Source organism: Astatotilapia calliptera, chromosome 15, assembly GCF_964374335.1.
Source record: "Astatotilapia calliptera chromosome 15, fAstCal68.1, whole genome shotgun sequence".
NCBI classification, from domain to species: domain Eukaryota; kingdom Metazoa; phylum Chordata; class Actinopteri; order Cichliformes; family Cichlidae; genus Astatotilapia; species Astatotilapia calliptera.
The window spans coordinates 7,673,057-7,694,053 of NC_137436.1; the positions used below are offsets into that span (position 1 = coordinate 7,673,057).

The window sequence follows — 20,997 nt, forward strand, 5'->3', positions numbered from 1 at the left end:
GTGTGTGTCATCATTGGTCAGGACGGTGTGTTTCGCATGAGCCTGAGCCCTGACGGCACCCTGCTGGCTGTCATCCACTTCTCTGGTCGTCTGTCTCTCTGGGACATCCCGTCCCTTAAACAGAGGGCAACATGGAGTCAGGACCTGCAGGTATGCCTCTGACTTACTTGTGATTTAAAGCATCCATGATTTTGCTTAAGTAGAGTAAACCTGTGTGCACTTCCATTTGTGTGCCGTGGGAATATTTTGTACATTAGATGCTTGGCTTACTGTATTAATGTAATCTCTTTCTGGCCAAGGTGTGTGGTGGGAAAGATTGCGTGAATGTGTGTGTGCTTCCGTCAGGCAGAAAGTGACATGGCAAATGGAGAACTTATATTTTCAGAATGCTTTGCGGATTTATGCGGCGTGTAAGCATGTTCTGCTTCATTGCTGGCACAGCTTCTGTCTGTGTGTGTGTTAAAAGTGTAAACAGGGTTAGCCGATTAATTTCTTCTCCCGTCGCTCTCTCTTCTTCTTTTCCTCCCTTCTTCATTCCTTCGTTCCTCCCCGCAGCCAGGATTTGAGGAGATCAACCCAGAGTGGAAGACATCGCTGGAGAGAAGGAAGAAAATAAAAGGTAGTTTGGCCCGAAGGGCGAAAGACAGCCTAGTTGGCTGCTGACATAGCAGTCCAGCCTGGATACAATTTAATGATCTTTGACGTGCCTTATTCACCGAATTATACAGTTATTAAACATACAACCATATAGTGTGTGCCAAGGATAGCAAAGGCTGCCCATGGCTGTGTATGGGTGCGTTTCTGTGCTTGTGTGTGTGTGTGTGTGTGTGTGTGTGTGTGTGTGTGTGTGTGTGTGTGTGTGTGTGTGTGTGTGTGTGTGTGTGTGTGTGTGTTCTGTTTGTGTGTTCTGTTTGTGCAGCTTTGACAGTTTTGGGCCAGTAGTGATGACAGCTGTGACAGCTTCTGTAAGCAATAATCTGTGTGATACTTCATCTCAAGCATGACAAATGATGTCACATGTCCACATGTGTAAATATATCTTAGAGGAGGAAAGTAATTCAGAAACACTGTGATCCCAGAAAGTGGGGCCACTGATGACAAAAGCTGTACAACGCACGCGCAGACAAACTTTTATTATAAGTAGGGGAACCATCTTTTCTGTTCCGTTTAGGTCAGCTTCCTCTGGTAGACAGTCACATCTTTAACACTACCCTTATGTCTCGCTGTCGCAGATAAGGAGCAGTTCTATCCGCTGGTAGATGTGAGCTGGTGGAGTGACAACGTGCTGATTTTGGCCCGCTGCTCTGGCTCTGTCACCGTCTCCTCTGTCAGGACATTGCGCAACCTTCTGGGGAAATCCTGTGAATGGTTTGAGCCCTCACCTCGAGTCACTGCTGCACATGATGGGGGCTTCCTCAGCTTGGAGGTAAAAAAAAGAAAGAAGAAAAACATGTAAAGATAGAGGTGTTCACGTGGTTAAGCAAACAGAGTTTGTACAATGGTGCAGGCCTCATGAAAGCATCCTTTTGCAGTTGTTAGATGATAGATTTTGGACTTCAGGGCTTTAAAAGGCACATGGGAGAATAGAGGACAGTTCTTCATCTCTTTTATCAGTTTTCTACACTGCTTATTGAGTTCAGTGTGGCACAGGCCTGAAGCCTATCTGAACAGGCAGTGGTCTGGAACAATGAAAGAGACTATATGGGCCACATGTTTGTCATGAGGACATCACTTATTTCATTAAAATTAAAGAAAAGTGTAAAATGGGCGTGACTGCACATTTTAAATAAAAGGTACACCTGCTAACACAAGTGTGTGCTCAGGTCCTCTGACAGCTGAGGTGATTGTGTGTGATTCATTTTTTTTTTTTCTGCTAAAAAACTACATCCTTATATCCCTGCAGGTATTTCCAGTTTTCTAGTGTCATTGTGTGTGACAATGTGTAATTGTGTATCTGTAGTGGTAAAGGGATGAAAAATGATTTCCTGCATCTTCATCCTCAGACAAAGACCATGATATCACATCACCCTGCTCTTTGCTTAAAGTAGTGTGCTTTTTTTGAAAAAAATTTTGAAATCTGATTGCGTAGAGCACAATAAAAAGCGAGCAATTTCTTTAGCTGCTAACTCTGAGGAAAGGTTTCATCACCCTGTCTCAGTGCAGAGTGTGTGGGGACGGGGGATGGGCATCTCTTGTTGTATCTTACAGCAGCGTGTGCATTGATAATGCCCTGAACATGGGGTTGTGCGTATGTCTCCACAGATGTGGAGTATTTTCCCTGTTTCTATTTTATGATGATTGCTGCGCACAGCTGTTATACAGGTGCTAAACGTGTCACATTTTTATGAGTGAAAATCCAGAGGGGCATTGCTCCAAAATCTGAGTATTTGCCACAGTGCGCAGTTTTAAAATGGGCTCCCAACTGAGGCAATCACAGACCTACAGATCAGGTTAAGACAAGTGAGAGAAATCACTTTGGACAGCTAGGATTTAGATTTTTCTATTGAGCAGCTTGACCTTGCTGCTGTTTTGTGTTCAGACAGCCTGCTGAGCTAGCATGAGGGCGTTAAATTAAGTGTCCTTACCAACTTAAACACAGCTAGATGTAAACTGTGCTGGGTGCTTCATTTATCATCCGCCATTGAATGCTGGCACCGACGTGTCCATATGCAGCATCAGAAAGTCACTCTGGGCAAAAGACTGTAAATCTGAGGCTCAGTCAGTTGGAAATGCGTCGTCTTCTGTTTCACAGCCCTCATCTTATGATCTTGGCCAATGAAACAGATGTATTTTATGTGAAAAGACAACTGTGGCTTTATGATCACTTTTAAGCCATGTATTGGCAGTGTCATTCAAAGTCTTGCGCTTCCACCCTCATTTCAATTTGTCTTGTGTTTGTTTATCAGTGTGAGGTGAAGCTGGCCCAGAAGCGTGGGCGCCTGGAGAGCAGCCTCAGTGGGGGAGCCAGCGAAGATGAGGAGGGAGATGATGGTGGAGAATCTGATTCAGACGAAGAGTCCTCAGCCAAAGCCCGCTACTTTGGCTACATCAAGCAGGGCCTGTATTACGTGACAGAGATGGAACGGTTCGCTCCACCACGGAAACGCCCTCGCACAGTTATTAAGAACTACCGTCTGGTCAGCCTGAGGTCAACCACTCCGGAAGAACTGTACCAGAGGAAGGTAGGAGGCTAACACGGCTTGTAAATAAATGCAGTCTGATGAGAAAACGAACTCTTTTCTCCCACCCACAAAATACGTTTGTGGGTGTCACTCTAAAGGCAATAATTTTATTGAACAGGTAAAAGCTCACATTGTGCCCCACAGTGAGGATACCCTGCTATTTAGTCAGCAGGGTGAGAGCTAAATTTAATAAGTGGGTAGCAGATATAAGTTACGTGGGGTTTGTCTCTTGAATTTCAAAGACTTCCTCTGAAGCCTGAATCTCTCTGAATGTTTCACTTTGAATTGTGAAAGTGGTGGATCATGAGACCTTTGTATGGCTGCAGAATAAATCCAGCCCCTCTAGTAAATGGCTATCACTGAAAAGCTTGTGATGAAGCCTGTTGAAAAAGATGAATTTCCATTCAATTTTCTGGAGCCATTTATTGTATGTTCATCACTAAACAGTGAATCCTGGCTTTGATGATCCCCCGACTGATCTGTTGCCGATCCCCTGCATGAATCCTCCTGCAGATTAGGGATCTTTGATTCAGTTTACCATGCATCTCTATGCGTGATTACAACTTCAGATTTTCCTTTTCACTACTGCACATCATGCGTATAAAAAATATGGTCAATTTCCAGCTCGCCTATGCATGCTTATGTCTCAGCTCTGGTAGTTGCCACCTACGCCTCTCTAAACTGTTGCTTTCCAGTGTGCCTTGGTTTTGACAGGTCTGTGGATTGCATTCTCTTACTGTGCACCTCAGACAAGGAATATTTAGAGAAATATCTAAACTTAGACAAACTTATGTGCAGGGATGGATTTCATGACATTTATTGTGTATTTTACTTTATGTTTCACTTGCATTTGTTGCATGTTGTGGGTCTGTATGGCTGCCAGCTCTATTTTGGTAAAGACATTTTGGGACTTCCTCGAAAATAAAAAAAAAAAAGTTAATAATTTAACCATAAGAATTGTTATGATATTTGTGATAATATGGTGATTAACTCAACTAACTAAATCCACAAAATCCCAAATCTGTGGCCATCTACATTTACAACTTGCATTCAGAATCCAGTCAAAGCCTCGTTGATTTCAAATAGAAATTCAGAAATTCCTCCACAAATAGTGACGTACTTGCTGCAGAACAGTGATTTACTTGCAAAATGACATAGGTGCTTGGCAACCATGCTTTTATATAGGAAAATAACCAGTAGACAACCAGCTGAGTTGAGTCCACTATTGCAAAGAGGCACATCACACATGAGTTGCAGTCATCGGTGCAGACTGACCCAGGTGGCTGCTGCCACTCATTTAGGGCTGCTGAAAGTTTTAGTTGTCGAACTGTCCAGATGTCTCTGTTGAAAACTCTCTAGCATGATCTGCCTTTGGTGCATCAGCTGTGTGCTCGGCCAGCAATTAGGATGGTGGTAACTCAGTTCATATCGACAGTAAATGCAAATAACTTTGGTATTGTCAAGGGAACCATCTTTAAAGCTGAACTTGCTATTTTTTGTTTTTTTTGAAACATTCAGGGAATAGGTGCTGTTTGTAGACACACAAGGCAAAGTTTGACATTTCCTGTTGCAGCTGTGTTAAACAGAGAGTTCTCAGAGTGAGGTCGCACAGTTTTGGTGAAAGTACAGAGTCAGATTTCTCTTACTGTTTACTTATTCATTGCAGCACACGCAACAAAATGCTTACGTGTTTAGGTTGTGAAGAGCTGTCGTCAGTGCTCATGCTGAGGTGCCTTCATGTGTTGGATTTGAAGCCTCAGCAATCTAAACAACAATTCCAGTGCTGATGTGCAGTTCTCTGCCTTGTGTGGTTTTATAAATTCATACTGGGAAAGAAATTAATATTACCTACTTAACATGTCAAATATACTCCATTTCTAATTACACAGTCCTTTATGTAAGGCCTTTATCATATTAACACTGATACTGAGTCATATGTGCCTCAGTGCTGTGCCAGTTAATCTTTTTTTTTTTCCAATGTTGGATATCACATTTAGCATGAAGCTCTTCATTTCTTTTTGCTACTTAATTTAGCAGCATCTGAAGAACGTCATCTGAATCCATTTGGCCATTGACTGAATTGTAACGGGCTGATCTGCAAAATTGGTTTCTGACTAAATAAATCCTGTGCCAGCTCAGTGAAGTGCTATTGTTTTGTTGGATCGGCTCCAAAGTGCCATTGAAGAGAAATGAAAACCAAGCAAGATGTTCAGCCTGCTTTAACGCTATTTTTCAGACAGGGGATTCTCTGAAATGCTAATTGCTGCATTAGAAATATGGCTGTTGGTGCTAGTTGCTACAAATTGCAGCAAAGACAACAACATGCTTTATCATAAAGCCCAGTGAGAGTGGTATCGGCTCTCAACCGGCGCAAGTTTGAGCACGGTTCATCAGTCATTTTTATGACCCATCATCCACTGCCTTCTTCATCATTGTCATCATCATTAGATGCCATTAGTCATCACCATCAATCCTAACAGTGGAGAGTTACAAAGTAATACATCATTATTATCTCTTTGTAACACTTGGTACTAGCAGCACCATCCCAGCTGCTGCTTCTGCTCTCCTGTTTGATTTTTTTTACATTTTTTTATTTGTTTGGTTTTAATTTGTACAACATATAGCTCTATAAGTAATCATCATACACAATCATACACATATAATAAATATATGTGTATAATAAATATGTGAATATTTATTATATGTGTATGATTGAGTTTAATGTGTGCATGGATATGGTATTTATTTATTTTTTTACATGCGTTTTAATTGTCTTATATATGCTTAGTTTAATTTGATATTTCAATAGCTACGCACACACAGACACACACACGCAGACGCTTTCACTCAGTCGCAGAAACCAGAATGACCCGATCTCTCCCCAGAGATTCACCTCAGCCAAGGTCTGTGCTGCAATTGACTGTGAATAGACTCGAACAAGTGATTCCAGGTTATTTCCTCAAGTCAGCCTGTTCATGTGTTTAAGAGTTTGATGATCCATTTGTTGGCGTAACCCTGATTGTATGAGTAGAATACTGGCAGAGCTGCTAACAGTTTTATTAGCTGAATCCAGAGAGAGAAGGAAACATTTTTGATGTCCTCCTACGTGAGGTTTAACTGTGTGGGGTTCTTATTGCCCTCCAGGAACCACAGTCTGGATAATGTGTTGCTTTGTACTCCTACACAGAAAAAGAGATGGATACTCAGTGTGTCTGTCAGCCAGTGTTCTGCCACATATGCACTTAAGCACAAATTGAGTGGGCTTGCAAAAAAATATCCTTTTGATATTGGGCTGAAAGATTTTGTGAGACATTGATATGATAAAAAAAATCTTTTATTATTATAATGTGCTGACATTTATTCCTGGCCAATAAAATATTATTAATAATGACAACATCAACAATAAATAGAACGGGACAGTAGCATGTGTCCATTTTCATAAAAACTCATAAGACCGTTACAGTTAAAATACGTGATTGTGCTGTTAAAATTTATTAATGTGGAAGCAGAAATGTTCCACAGAATCAGTTTGTCTGACTTGTTCACTGCTTTAGATTAATATCATCATAATCTGAATATGATTTTTAGCTAGCCTCTGCATGGTAAGTAATATGCTTTAGCATGCTAAATAAAACTAAATAAGGGTAGAGCTTCACTTTAAAATACTTACTAGCATGTGTTGTAAAATAGAAGCTAATGTCTGATGAATTTATTGGCAAGGTCATATTATCAGCTGTGTGACAATCTATTGGCAGTGACATTGTAAAGGAAGACGCATAACATTTTTAAAAAGGGAGAGTAAAAAGGAAGAGAAACACCCTTCAACCATGCTACGAGAGTTGACATTGCAAGGTCTGTCCACCAGAGGGCAGAATACCAGAGGCTGTTATGAACATGTGATCTGAGCAGCCTGGTAGTGTGTGTGAGTGTAAAACTGAAAATAAGTAACGACACATAGCAAATGTTAGCGTCTGCTTATGTTTTTGGAGTCTGAAAGGAAAAAAATCTGAATATCAAGGAGTATTTAGATCACCAAATACTGCATTAGTTTTAAAAATCCTGTCTCAGGCAGGCTCTACTTTAAAGCATCCGCTGTGCCGATGGTCAGTTGTGATTGTGGTGTAGCTATTTTGGCTTTTTTTTTTTTTTTTTTTTTTTTGAAAGATGGTGCTGATGCTTTGTGTCATTTTAAACGGCTTCTGATTTCTCCTTTATGTTTTCTAACTCGGGCTATTTGATTTTTTTTTTTCTTCAGATATCCCCAGACATGAAATTCCCTTCAGACATTCTCCTTCTCCCTCTTTAGCAAACCCAATTCAGTCTGTGTCACATTGCGCATTGCTACACTGATTGAAATCTGCATGTTCCAGCTGTTCCTATTCGGTCTTTGGGTATTCTGTGTGCATACAAAAAGGCTGCGGTGTAGGCATAGATTTATTCAATACCTTGACATCCTTGTCCTTCAGTGTAATGGAAAATATGTCTGTGGACAATGCTCCCTCTATCTTTTTTCCCTTTCTTTTTTTTGCAGTGGTATTTTGTAGAAACATATACTTTAATGTTTTCTATTTAATTACATTGATTTAGGAACCCACAGCATGAATCATTTCGATACCCCTGGGATCAGGATTGAATATAGCAGAAAATGAAACTAATTGATCTTTGTTTTTGGGTGCTTTTATTCAAATTTTACATTAGAAACACATAGTTCCTCTTAGTCAGAGGTGCTGCCTGGCCAATTCCAGGACTAGCTTCTCATTATTTCCTTTTATTTCACAAACACTCATCATCATCCCTACTAAATCATTGTTGAAATGCTCGTCTTTCCTGATGATATGGATTTGTTTTAGTGCTGTCTGTTCCACTATCTGGAAGAAACATTCATAATTAAAGAGCTCATATTGTGTTTTTGTTTATCTCGTAGATTGACAATGAGGAGTATGGTGAAGCCCTGTCTCTTGCCCAGGCATACAGTTTGGACTCTGACCTCGTCTACCAGAGACAGTGGCGGAAGAGTACCGTCAGCATAGCCTCGATACAAGATTATCTGGTAAGACATCAGTCAAAGGAGACACATACGTGTGAGGAAATGAGGAGGAGAGACGAAGGATTGTATCAGAATTTCTGGTGTTAATCACAGTATATTTTGTTGGTTGGCAAGGGGGGAAAAATTCAGTGCATTTATGTGAATGCGTGGGAGAGGCACACACTTAAATGGTAAATGGCCTGTATTTATATAGCGCTTTGCTAGTCCCTAAGGACCCCAAAGCGCTTTACACATCCAGTCATCCACCCATTCACACACACATTCACACACTGGTGATGGCAAGCTACATTGTAGCCACAGCCACCCTGGGGCGCACTGACAGAGCCGAGGCTGCCGGACACTGGTGCCACCAGGCCCTCTGACCACCAACAGTAGGCAATGGGTGAAGTGTCTTGCCCAAGGACACAACGACCGAGACTGTCCAAGCCGGGGCTCGAACCGGCAACCTTCCGATTACAAGGCGAACTCCCAACTCTTGAGCCACGATCGCCCCACAGTGCAGCACAAGTCCCCATACTCTATTTCACGCATCATTTTTGCCAATTTATAGCAAATTTTTTCACCCTCTCATCCTATTTCTGTATCGTATTTTATCCCATCATTTCTTCTGAACTCACTCCATCTTCTTCTGTTTCCTGCATCCCACCTAGAGCAAGATCCGCAAGCGCTCATGGGTGCTGCATGAGTGTGTGGAGCGCGTCCCAGAGAATGTTGATGCAGCTAAAGAGCTGCTGCAGTATGGCCTGAAGGGAACCGACCTTGAAGCCCTGATAGCCATAGGAAAAGGGGAAGATGGGGGCAGGTATAAAAACCTCTTCTCTTCACTCACCATAGACTTACTCTGCTTGTCTCATTTTGTTTATCCGCGCTTCTTTTTTCTGTCATTTCTTTGCCGTCTCCCAGGTTCATCATGCCAGGCGACGTCGACCTCGATGACCTCCCTTATGAAGACATCCTTTCAGATGAGCAGGAGCTGGAGATGAAGAAGGAGAGGGAGAACAAGAAGAGACGAGAGCTGCTGGCCAAAGTTGACTTCAGCAGGTACACAGCCAGTCAGACTGCCGCTTGTTTAATCAAACAGCAGATGGACACATAATTGTCAGGGCAGACCAGAAATGCTGGCAGTTTTCCGAATAAACAGAATGCAAGAGAGGGTTCATTTAAACCTCCAGCTAAACTGGTAGTTTAGAGTCGAGCTGGCAAGCACGTCTCTTGTTTTAGTATCTTAGTTACTAAAGCTAATTACAATCTTTTTATTTTATAGTGTGATACTGTTTTTTGACTAAACCATTGGGAGTTTTTGAGATTATTTTTCTACTGATCTTTGAAGACAATGAGCTAAAACACCAGCTTTGTTCTTAGAAGCATTTGCTGGGTGGGTGGACTCATTTCTCTAGAGAGGAACCTGATGCTGACCTGTGTGAGTCACCTTGTTGGCAGGTTGTTACTTACTGTTTCTAAAGATTAAATTAAGTCATTGTTATTACCTGTATCAGCTAAAATATTAACTGTACTCCAAATGCTTGTGGGGAAAAATTGAGAAATTGTGATTTCAGTATTTAAGGTGTAGACCAGGAAACTGGGAGGAGGATGAATGGGTTAGAGTGCTGCCAAATTTATCACTGATTGTTTGACTGGGTTTCACACCAGAGAGGGGATCATAAAGGCAGGGATGTTAATGAGTTTGAGGAAAAGAGAGAGTGAGAGAGCGAGACGGAGAAAAAGCACTGGTGGAGATTAGTGGGTAATCTGCTGGAGGTAATTTATGCTTTTGTTTTCAAGTGCCCAGGGATAGACTAATGAAAAAGCCTTTAGTGATCACTAATCACCTCTCATAACACACATGCAAACAAATTCACTCATCCAGGTATCAAGAAACACTCTTAAGCTGAATTACACACAACTACTGAAGTGACCAGCCACAAAAAGGATGCGCTGGGTGCATGAGTTAAAGCGCTTGATGCACATTTAAATTCATATCCGTTCTATGTTTTTGCAAACAGGCTTTGTGCAGGCGCACATTTCAATCTTCTGTAGCTGGATCGGGCTTTTTCTTTTGTTCGTACAGTAAGCAGTGAGCCTCCTGACGGCTTTTAAATGAGGAAGAGCACAAACGTCGTAATGTTAATCCTTTGTAATAGCTGCCCTTCACGTCGCTGTTCATTTTTTTTCCCTCCCTTTGGCCATTTGGTCATCTATATCTTACTGTGTAATAAAACTGCTGTGCTTTATTGGAGAACTGCACTCCACTGCAGCTAAAGAAAAGATGGAGGATAAGAAAGAGGACAGAAGAGGTAGTAAAAAAAAATCGATAATGTACAAACATTAAAAAAAAACATTACATTAAATCTTCGGTGAATAAACTTATTTAAATATACCAGTTTTTCTCCTTTATCTGTCTTTGATGCAGAATGTCTGCCAGGCAGCTCACACACGTGCCCCCAGAATGTGTTTTTGTGTGAGTGTGTGAACACATTCGGGTTCCCCCACTAATGCATCTACCCATGTTGCCTTGAGGCCTGCGGCCGAGGCCTGAGACAGATAATAATTCTCTTAATTTCTTTTTAACTACACCACCATTACAGAAATGGCTCAGTATCGATCACAGCTGCTTCACAGTAGTACTGCGTCTGTGCGTATTTTGTGTGGGTGACACGCATGTGTAGATAAGGACTGTATTTAACTAGTAAATGTGACTCAGAGTGCATCTTTAATCCTGCTGTGTGTGTGTGTGTGTGTGTGTGTGTGTGTGTGTGTGTGTGTGTGTGTGTGTGTGTGTGTGTGTGTGTGTGTGTGAGAGAGAGAGAGAGAGAGGGGGGAGGAAATTGTGTGAAGAGAGTATTGTCTGCTGCAAGGTGTTTATGTTCTTATCAGGTCAGAGTCAGACCTCAGTCAGAAGTCTAATTTTCTCATTTGTTCCAGCTTTGGACTGTGCTTGTGTCTGTGTGGAAGGCTGTTTATGCTTTTATTGTAGCATCTAGATGTATTAAATATATGTGTGCACATAGATCTTGAAGCAGTTAGTCTCTTTACCTTAGTTTACCGCAGTTATTATTATTTTTTATTTAAGAGCTATTTATTATAAGGGCAATCTGTTAAAAACACATAAAAACCTTTATAAAGACTTGTGCACTGTGCTGCCTTTTTAGTGTATAGCCAGGTGGGTCCATTTGTATGTATAACAGTGTATTACAGCACACACTGTTTATGCTGTATCTCAGTGGAATTCAGCTGTAAGATTAGCAATTTAAAAGCAAGAGATGTTGACCTGAATCAAACATCCAGCCATGTCTAAGCCATATTGGTGGCTGTTTCTGCAATACTGCACAATGGTGTTGCTTAAAAAAACGTTTTTTAATCAATGACCAGTCTTAAACTGGAAATTATATTCTGTATTTATTATTGTTATTATTATTAATATTATTATTTATAAAATTATACATTTTATTAAAAGATATATACATAAAGTCCGTATAGATACCGTTTTACAGTACTGACATCGGCATGCTTACAGCTTCTTTTTTTTTTTTTACTTTGATTTTTATAGGTTATTTTGACATTGTGGACATACAGTAAAGAAAATAACAAACAGACATACATATAAACAAACAGAGTCTGGAGTTTACATATCTTTCTCCATTTATCACATTGCAGAAAAAAAAAAAAGAAAACCTATTATGTTATTTCATTTGTGTCACTTCTGAATGTTTTCCACTTCCTCCATAGTCTGTCGTATTTACCTCCCATCAGTCTAATGTTGAGTGTTATTTTTTCCATCTCTGAGATATCCTCTACAATACTGATCCAATCCCGCTGGGTGGGAGGATCTGGATGTAACCACTTCTTTGTAATTGCTTTTTTTGTTGCGGCCAGAATTATTTTGACTAAATACACGTCCTCTTTTTGTATGTATTCTTTTATGTTTCCTAGATACATCACTTGGCAAGTATTTGGGAATGTATAACTCAAAATATTATCCATATTCATTTTTAAGTCTTCCCAATACTTTTTAATTTTAATGCATTTCCAGAATACATGAGAATGATCCGCTTCCATTTCTCCACACAATCTCCAACAATTTTGTAAACTTGAGGTCAGTTTGCTTTTTATTTTGGGTGTAATGAAAAAACGTGTCAAATTTTTCCAACAAAATTCCCTCCACAACGGCGAATTAGTTGTACTGTGTTGCAATTCACACATATTGAGCCATTCTTTCTCTGTTATTTTTATGGTCAGTTCAACTTCCCATTTCTTTTTAATATAGAGTGTTGAATCTTGTCTATTTTCTTCTAATGACCTATAGAAGGTGGAAATAGTTTTAAATTGTTTATTTTCATAGCAATCTTTTACTTTTCCGACAACCCCCAGTGGTTTCCCAAGCCAGTCAGATTTTATTTGTTTTGCGTAGTAGTCCCTAACTTGCAAATATCTAAAGAAATCTCTATTTTCCAATTTGTATTTGTTTTTTAGTTGTTGGAAACTCATTAGTCCTCCGTTTTTCATAAGGGTACAAACTGCTGTAATCCCTTTTAGTTCCCACTGTTTGAATGTTTGGTCCAATTGTCCTGCCTTGAAATTTTTATCATGTCTAAACCATCTGAGTATAAATAATTGTTCTTTTAACTGACATTTTTCTATTACTGTGTGCCATATGTCTAATGTAAATTTCACAATTTGATTCATTCCACTTTTATTCTTTGTCATTAAATGTTTGTCAGAGATAAAAATCTGAATGTTGTTTCCCTCGATTTCTTTCTCAATTTCCTTCCATCTTGCCTCATATTCTGGTCTACACCAACCAGCAAGTGGTCTGAGTTGGGCTGCATAGAAGTATTCCCTTAGGTTCGGCAAGGCCATCCCTCCCTTGCGCTTCGGGAGTTGCAGTGTTGTTAGTCTTATTCTGGGCTTCTTCCCACCCCAAATAAACCTTGATATCATCTTGTCCCATATTTTGAATTTTTTTTGAGATATAGGAAGTGGGAGTGACTGAAACATGTATAACAGTCTTGGGAGAACATTCATCTTTATTATTTGGATTCTTGAGTAGAAGTTTGTAGGTGTTGCCGACCACCGTTCTAGATCTTTTCTAATGTTGCCCTCCACCTGATTATAGTTTATGTCCGCCATATCTGATAATGATTTTGTCAAGGTTACGCCCAAATATTTCATGTTGTTCGAGTGCCAATTTAATTTGTATTCGTCTCTGATCTTTTGGGAGGGTATATAATTGAATGATAGAATTTGTGTTTTGGATACATTAATTTTATAGCCTGATAAGTATTCAAAGGTATGGAATAGTTGCATCAAAATTGGGAAGCACTTGTCAGGGTTTCGTAGAAAAATAATAACGTCATCAGCAAACAATCCAATAAGGTGTTTTTGTCCAGCAAGGGATACCCCCTCCAACTTTGAATGTTGTCGCACTGCTTGTGCTAGTGGCTCAACATATAAAGCAAAAAGAATTGGTGACAAGACACAGCCCTGTTTTGTACCTCTATATAGCCGAATTCTATCTGTCAGACTACCATTCACCTTGATTCTAGCTGTAGGTTGATTATAGATTGTCCTTATACATTGTATTGAGCTGTCCTTAAACCCGAATTTTTCCAATACTCCAAATAGGAAGAGCCAGCTTACGCTATCAAATGCCTTTTCTTGATCTAAGCTAATTAACACAGTACTGATATTCGTTTTTTCTGCATTGTCAATAATGTGAAGGACTCTCCTTATATTGTCCTGTGCCTGACGTCCCTTGATGAATCCAGTTTGATCCACTTCTATCAGATCTGGTACAAATTTTTGGAGTCTTTTGCTAATGATCGAAGCGTACAATTTATAGTCGTACATACTATATGCTTACAGCTTCTTAAAGCTGCTACCAGCACTATGGAGTTATTTCTATACATGCATGTGCAGCATGTTTCCTACTCCGTGCTTGACTGTGACCGTGTTTTTTGGGTCTCACTCATCATTTCTCATCCTCCAAACATGGTGGGTGGAGCTTATTCCTTATTCCATCTGACCACAGCACCTTCTCCCAAGCCTTCTCTGAATCATTTAGATGTTCACTGGCGAACTTAAGAAGAGCCAGGGGGACCTTGTGGGTGCTGCAGTATTTCAGTACATTGGACTGTGGTCCCGGCTGCCTTCAGGTCATTAACAAACTCCACCAGTATAGTTTTGGGTTGATCCGCCACCTTTCTCATCATCTTGCTCTTGCATGGAGCTCCAGACCGAGGGTGATTGATATTCATTTTATATTACTTCCATTTCCAGTTAATCACTTTTCAGCATTTGATCATTTTTTAAAAATCTTATTTTCATAATGAAATAAATTAATCATTTTACAATGCCCCCCAAACTGCAGTAACTTGGATGATCTTCTATCTCTTAAACAACTCTGAAAAGAAAGTGTTCTGCTCCTCATATCCACCTTTACCTGATATACTTTACCTCACCAAACAAAAGCAGGTGCAACAGATTTGTATAAGAAAAAACAAATGCCAGGTACTTGCATCATTTCCCAGCAAATTTAGGATGTCACCTGTTCTAAACATTCTAGAAAAGGTTCAATGTCAGCAGCTGGGCATTGACCAATTTCTCTTTTTGATTTGTCGCCATAATTGCTCTTGTAATTGCTTCAGTCTTTTTTTACTGTTCACAGAGGCTCAATTCAGGCTGCTGTCTTGTGGCTGGCTCTGAGCTTTGGATAACATTAGCTTTAGCCAATTTTCCTTTTATTAACATCTTCAAACTGGGCGTATTCATCTGGGTGAAGGTGATTTAAGTGTTTCATTAGATTTGTTGTTACGAATGTTTTCATGATAGTTCCCTTACGGTTTATGGGCTGTGGATGTCTAATCCTTTGACATGTTTTTTTTATTTTTGGCATAACATTGGTTAAATACTATTCAAAGATGAGCAGAGACCTGTTGGAGTGCCAGTGTCTCAGTAGTGTTGCATATATGTTGTGTATATAGAAAAGGTTAAACGATAAGAGATCCAAAAGATATCAAGTAGCTACCGAGACATTTTACTTTAAATAATATCTACCTGCTCAATAAAGAAAACAAAGATGCCCACAGGGTCAGTAATATCTTTAGAACATACTCTATCACTTATAGCATGGCTAACAGTACATTTTGACACATTCTGTATTATTGCATGTCATTTAATAAACTATGTCAGAGTAATAGAAGAGCTTAGTCAGAACTCCTCTCAACCAAATTAAGTTAGAGATATCCTGTCACCTCCTTTTAGATTTCAGAGCCTTTCTTGGAAGTTATCATTAAGCCATCATTCAAATCTCAGGAGAGCAGATGGCTAAAATTGCTTTCTAACATCTCATCTCTCCTCCTTCCCTCGCTTGCCACCGCTCTCCTTCCTCCATCTCCACTTTTCTTATGTTGCTCTGAAGAAACGAAGCACGGCAGTAATTACCACTAGTACTAGCACTAAGCCGGCGCTCTTTGATGTGCCAGAGTGTGTGTTGAGCCAGTGTTAATCTCTGTTAGTCTGTGTAGAGGACCCCGATAAGACCCGATAGCACACTCTGTAATGAGGGATTTGGGATTAAGACAGCAGTGGAGAGGTCAACTCTCCTGTGGTCACATCGCAGTTGATCCAGGTCAAGTTTATAAGAGGGGTTGCACCCTGCTTCACCTGGTTGGATTGTTTCTTTGTGAATTGAACTTGGAGGGTGTGTGAGCATGTGGTTAAAAAATGTTTTATTTTACCGTATGTGTGAACCGAGGGGGTGCATCTGACCACTCCTAGCCTTTTTCAGCCTTGCACTCTCTTTCTTTTGGTTGTACCTTGAGTGATTGAGTTTTAGGTAGAGCCTATATAGCACAGTGCCTTGGTGTTTGTGGCCATCCTCTTTATTTATGGTTGTGATTAAATGACATTGAAAATGGATTTGGTTCTCACTGGGCAATCGCTCACCTCATTGACGGCTTGCATCCTATACATAACACCTGAATGAGTGGCTCTTGTGGTCATAAGGAGTTGATTTGTTGCTGTTGGAAAATGATTAGGTTTAGAGGGCATGGTATGGTATTGTAGTCACCAGTCCCCAGCCTTATTATATAGGTCCCCGTGGGCTTACTGTGTAAGGTCAATTTACAGTTAATTTAAAGCTAGGGTGTGAGTTAGTGCAGACGACAGACTGAGCTTGGCGTTTGATTTGATTGCAGTTAATTTCTGTAGTCAAAGTCATTGTGTTGGAGGTCTCATGTCAATTGTGTTGAATTGTTTGTGCTGGTATGGTGCTGATTTGCGTGTTTAAATATGATTGCATGCTTAGGCTGACTCTGGAGCAGAAGGAACTGTGTCGGAGCAGACTGAAGCTTCTCTCCTACCTGGACCGGCTCGCCACGTACGAGGTAACAGCAATCAGCCCTTTGACTTAATGAACTCTACACATTTTCCCATGTAAATGGATTTCATTAGGATTGCAACTAACCACAGTTATCCTTATCAAATCTTTTGCTGTTTACTTTTTCAGCCTGTCGAGTAATTAACTTGATGCATGTTTGAAGACTAAAGAGAATCTCAGTAAATATTCCTTTTGGGAGAGCTGGACCCAGTGAACTTATTCAACTGTTGCTTAATATTCTGTTGTTTAGCTGGGGCATAATATTCTCCCGAACAAGAAACTCATTAATTGAATTTCCAATATTCAGCCCCAACACTTTTAATTTTATTTACATGTAATGAAGAAATTAAGTAAATTGAGGCTCTGCGGATCAACAACGCAATATCATCTTCCTAGAATATTTAAATGTGATGCAAAAAAACATTAATTGAAAAAAGTCTGGTTTTTTTTTTCATCATATTTAAAACTACTGCGAGCAGTGACTTAACGGGTTTTGATAACTAAACTCAGGAGAGACTTCAGAGGAAAGAGATTGCATTTGAGGAACCATTAATTATTATTACATTTGTATTAAAGTAGAGTTTATTTAATGAATCTAATATTAATGAAGAAAAAACTTTGTTTTCATTGTAGTCTTTATTTCATAGTTGTTTTCCTACTGGCAAACTAATGCGTTCGACTTTAATGAGCAGTCTGTTCAACACTAATAGGCTTTTCTCATCTGCCATCTATGAATATTTATACTTAACCTCCATTTTTTTTTAAATTGAAATTATGTCCATGAAAGACATTTTAAGTATGTGAAGAATTTATACATGATCTGGTAAAAAGCTAGCAGTGACACTGAGAAGTATTATTTTAACTTCACTACTAATAGGAATCCAATATCACTGCTTCAGCGCTACATAGATGGATAGATACGTGCTTAAAGCAGACACTTGCAACTACTGAAAACTGTGGATTTCAGATTCACAGTGAGTAATGTTAACATGCAGACCCTTATCACGGATGAACAGGACCCTACTCGCTCCCATACAGGAGAGATGAGATTTTATCCTGCTAGATATTCGACTCAGACAGAATGACGTTTCTCTCTTCATTCGGACATTGTCATGGTAACTGCAGTACTCGTCAGATTCCTTTTGCCCCGATGCATTTTCTCTGGCTGTCTATGAATATGATATTAGCGTTTTTATCATCCAGACTTGGGCTGGCTCTGTCTGCATAGGACCCCATTCAAAAGCTATCCATCAGACACACACACGCCTCACACACTCTTCTGCACAAAGACAGACACACACACATGCTCTGGCATAATGGATACTACAGAGATTTTATAACCACAAATACACATAAATCCCTCTTTCCAGGACAACAAATGGTCCATCCTGACATATGCTCACACACACACATACACACACACGCACTTAGATGACTCCAACTAAAAGGACAAGACAGCTGTAAGCCACAAAAATTAAATAGCATCTCTGTTGGCTTTGCTTTAGTGCCTTCATTGGCAGTCACATCTTCTACTTGCACTTTCCCTCGCATCTTTACTCTGAATTCCTTTCCATTCATAACATTTATTCTGGAAAGATAACCCTCTGACTCACAAATTTCTTTTCATGAACTGTAAATGTGTGTGTGTGTATGCGTGTGTATGTGTGTGTGTGTGTGTGTGTGTGTGTGTGTGTGTGTGTGTGTGTGTCTCTCTGAGTATTTTCTCTTTCTTTCTCTCTTGCTTTATACTTTCCAGGAAATACTTGGCGGGCCTCATGCAGCGGAGGACAAATACGATGCAGACTTCTTCAAGAAGTTCCGAAGTCAAAACATTGTTTTGTCAGCAAGAAACTACGCCAGGGTAACCTTGGCCTCACACTCCTACAGAATGTCTCACTAATTATCTCTTTGCATCTTTTCATTTTAACTGTATGCATCTTTGTTTGGAGCTAGGGATGTGACTGATTCTCTACTTTAGATCAAGCCTGCGATTTGGTTAGCTCGTTTAGACACACACGAGGGTAAAATCGAGGCACCAATTGACATTAAGCATTTTCTAACATACATTTTTTTGGCCACAGGAGAGCAACGTGCAGGCTCTTGACATTCTTTTCACATATCACGGAGCAGAACTCCTTCAACATCGACTAGCTATCCTTGACAACTTTCCGGAAACCACCTCTCCACACGAGTATACCACCTTGCTGCCAGAAGCCTGGTAAGACGTGCACAAATACGCACTTACAAGAAGGTCCATGTGTATTTAGTATTTAGTATTAGTATTTATTTATTTATTGTCATTGTCAAGAACAATGAAATTGCGTTTGGGGCTTCCATACAACCCAAAAAAAAGAAGAAAATAATAAATACCCCTTAAAACCCAAGTGTACATATTTAACCCAGTGTGACTCCAATGCAATAAGACAATCCTTAGCAATAATGTTCGTAGAAATTCAGACAAAGACCTGAGAAACATGACAAAATACAACAATGCAACCCATTCAATATTATTGTGTATTTACTTTACACAGACACAAATGATTTACCAAGCGCTGCACTCTTGCATTATAGATGGGAAAAACTCATTGAGATGGTCTGATTTATTTGTCCTGCAAGAGTAAATGGAGGAAGCCTTTCTGTGTTGACTTTTGCTGAGACTCGGAGAGAACCAAATGAAACGACTCATTGCATGTTTACTCCGAAAGCTAGAACATGCATTTGAAGCTTGGTGTGGTTCAAAGCGATATGAGCTTCATAACCAAATATCTGCAAAACAAATATAATCTGTAGGCAGGGACAAGATTTTTGGTACCTGAAATGCACCCAAAATCCCTGTGATGTCTGAGTTGTATTGAAGAGTCATGTTTGTGCAAGCTTTGCATGCAGGTAAATAGTCTCCATAAAGAACAAAAGTAGGATTTCATTTTTACTGAAGGAATAAACGCGTCTTGCATGGGGAGTGCCTTACTTTGCATGTAACAATATTTACGTGGCTTTTGTGTTGTGTGCTAAAGTGGCATCCACATGGACGACAGGACTCAAGGTTTCCCAGGAGAAGAGTGGATTATAACAATATGCTCGGAGTCGGTGGTTTAATTTTCTTGTTGCTGATGAGACACGAGTTGCTGTTTCCCAAACCGCTGAAGCGAAGGTGTTGAAGTAATCCAAATGTATTCTTAAGTCCCCTTTTACAACAATTCACACTTCGATATAGAAACTGCATTGTTTAAAAAGAAAAAAGAAAAGTATACCGCCACTGGGATTTGCACCCTTTCTAATGTCAGAGAATCCACAGTCACACCTTTGTAGAATGCAAGAGTCGCACATCCCTCTACATTTTAAATTAAAATGACCTAAAACTGGAATCGCACCTCAGTCAGAGCGTGCACTCAAGAGTCTTTCTCACATTCTCACAGTGGGAATCTTTTTGCCGTCATTAAAAAGCACACACATACACAAGTTTATTCTGTCACTGCACACATGTACGCACAGCGCCGCAGCTAACGGGCTGGCAGAGACAGCAATGAAATAAGAGGAGAGAGACTTAATTGCTACTTCTAAATTTACATTCAAACAAAGCCGAACACCTTCAAATGATACTTGCTTGAACAAATGCAATTGTCTGTTATTACAGTGTTATTCCCCCTGGTTTTCACTCTACACTGCCTGTTTTGTTTTGTTTTTTTTGCTTTGGGCTTGGAGAAATGCTGAATAGGAGCGAGGAGTGATGGAGGGTTGTTTTGGAGGGAAGAAATCATTCCTCACCTCTTTATGTTTCACTAATAGCAGTGACTGGATTTACTGATGGACGCAGCCAGTCATTCACCGTGCCTTTTTCCTTAAATCGTAACTCGTTTTTCTATTTAATCCTCGATACTTCATTTTAGCTTCTGTGAAAATCTTACAACCCTGCATCCAAAAAAGTACGATGATAAAAGGTAAATGCACAAATGTGCAAATTATCCAAACCATATGTGTAATTGAGTATAAAGGCATAAGAATGAAAATCATTATTTTTTTTATATGTACAGTATATTTGAGTCATTCTGATTCCAGCAACTGTCCAAAAAGTTTCTACAGGATTAACAAACAAAAAAGGCTGGAAAATTGTCTAATCCTTAAAAAGGAAAATCACCTGGTGGAACATTTAGCAACTCATTAGCTCAGTTGTCAACAAGTTGGCAAGAAGAAGAGGCAAAATCGTTCAGAAATAAAGGTGGGAGTTGGGGTTCACCCCACTCTTTGGAAGATTACATGGTCAGATAGTTCAGCAGTTCAAAGAGATCATATTCTTTGGTCTAAAATTGAAAGGAATTTGAGGATTTCATCATCTATGCATGTCTTATCATTAAAGGATCGAGACACACCAGAGAAATTTCTGAAAATGAAGA

The 20,997-nt window shown here is 39.8% G+C and overlaps 1 protein-coding gene across 2 annotated transcripts in view; it reads left to right on the top strand.

Annotated features, from left to right (window-relative positions):
* nbas (NBAS subunit of NRZ tethering complex) overlaps window positions 1-20,997 on the top strand; it is a 179,142-nt gene that overhangs the window by 19,205 nt on the left and 138,940 nt on the right. For both annotated transcript variants that reach the window (XM_026142564.2, XM_026142563.2), the window contains exons 12-21: window positions 22-150; window positions 556-619; window positions 1,233-1,426; window positions 2,907-3,182; window positions 8,107-8,232; window positions 8,880-9,031; window positions 9,133-9,270; window positions 16,535-16,613; window positions 18,363-18,467; window positions 18,688-18,824. In XM_026142564.2, the coding sequence (XP_025998349.2) occupies window positions 22-150; window positions 556-619; window positions 1,233-1,426; window positions 2,907-3,182; window positions 8,107-8,232; window positions 8,880-9,031; window positions 9,133-9,270; window positions 16,535-16,613; window positions 18,363-18,467; window positions 18,688-18,824 (1,400 nt within the window). The remainder of the gene's footprint in view (window positions 1-21; window positions 151-555; window positions 620-1,232; window positions 1,427-2,906; window positions 3,183-8,106; window positions 8,233-8,879; window positions 9,032-9,132; window positions 9,271-16,534; window positions 16,614-18,362; window positions 18,468-18,687; window positions 18,825-20,997) is intronic.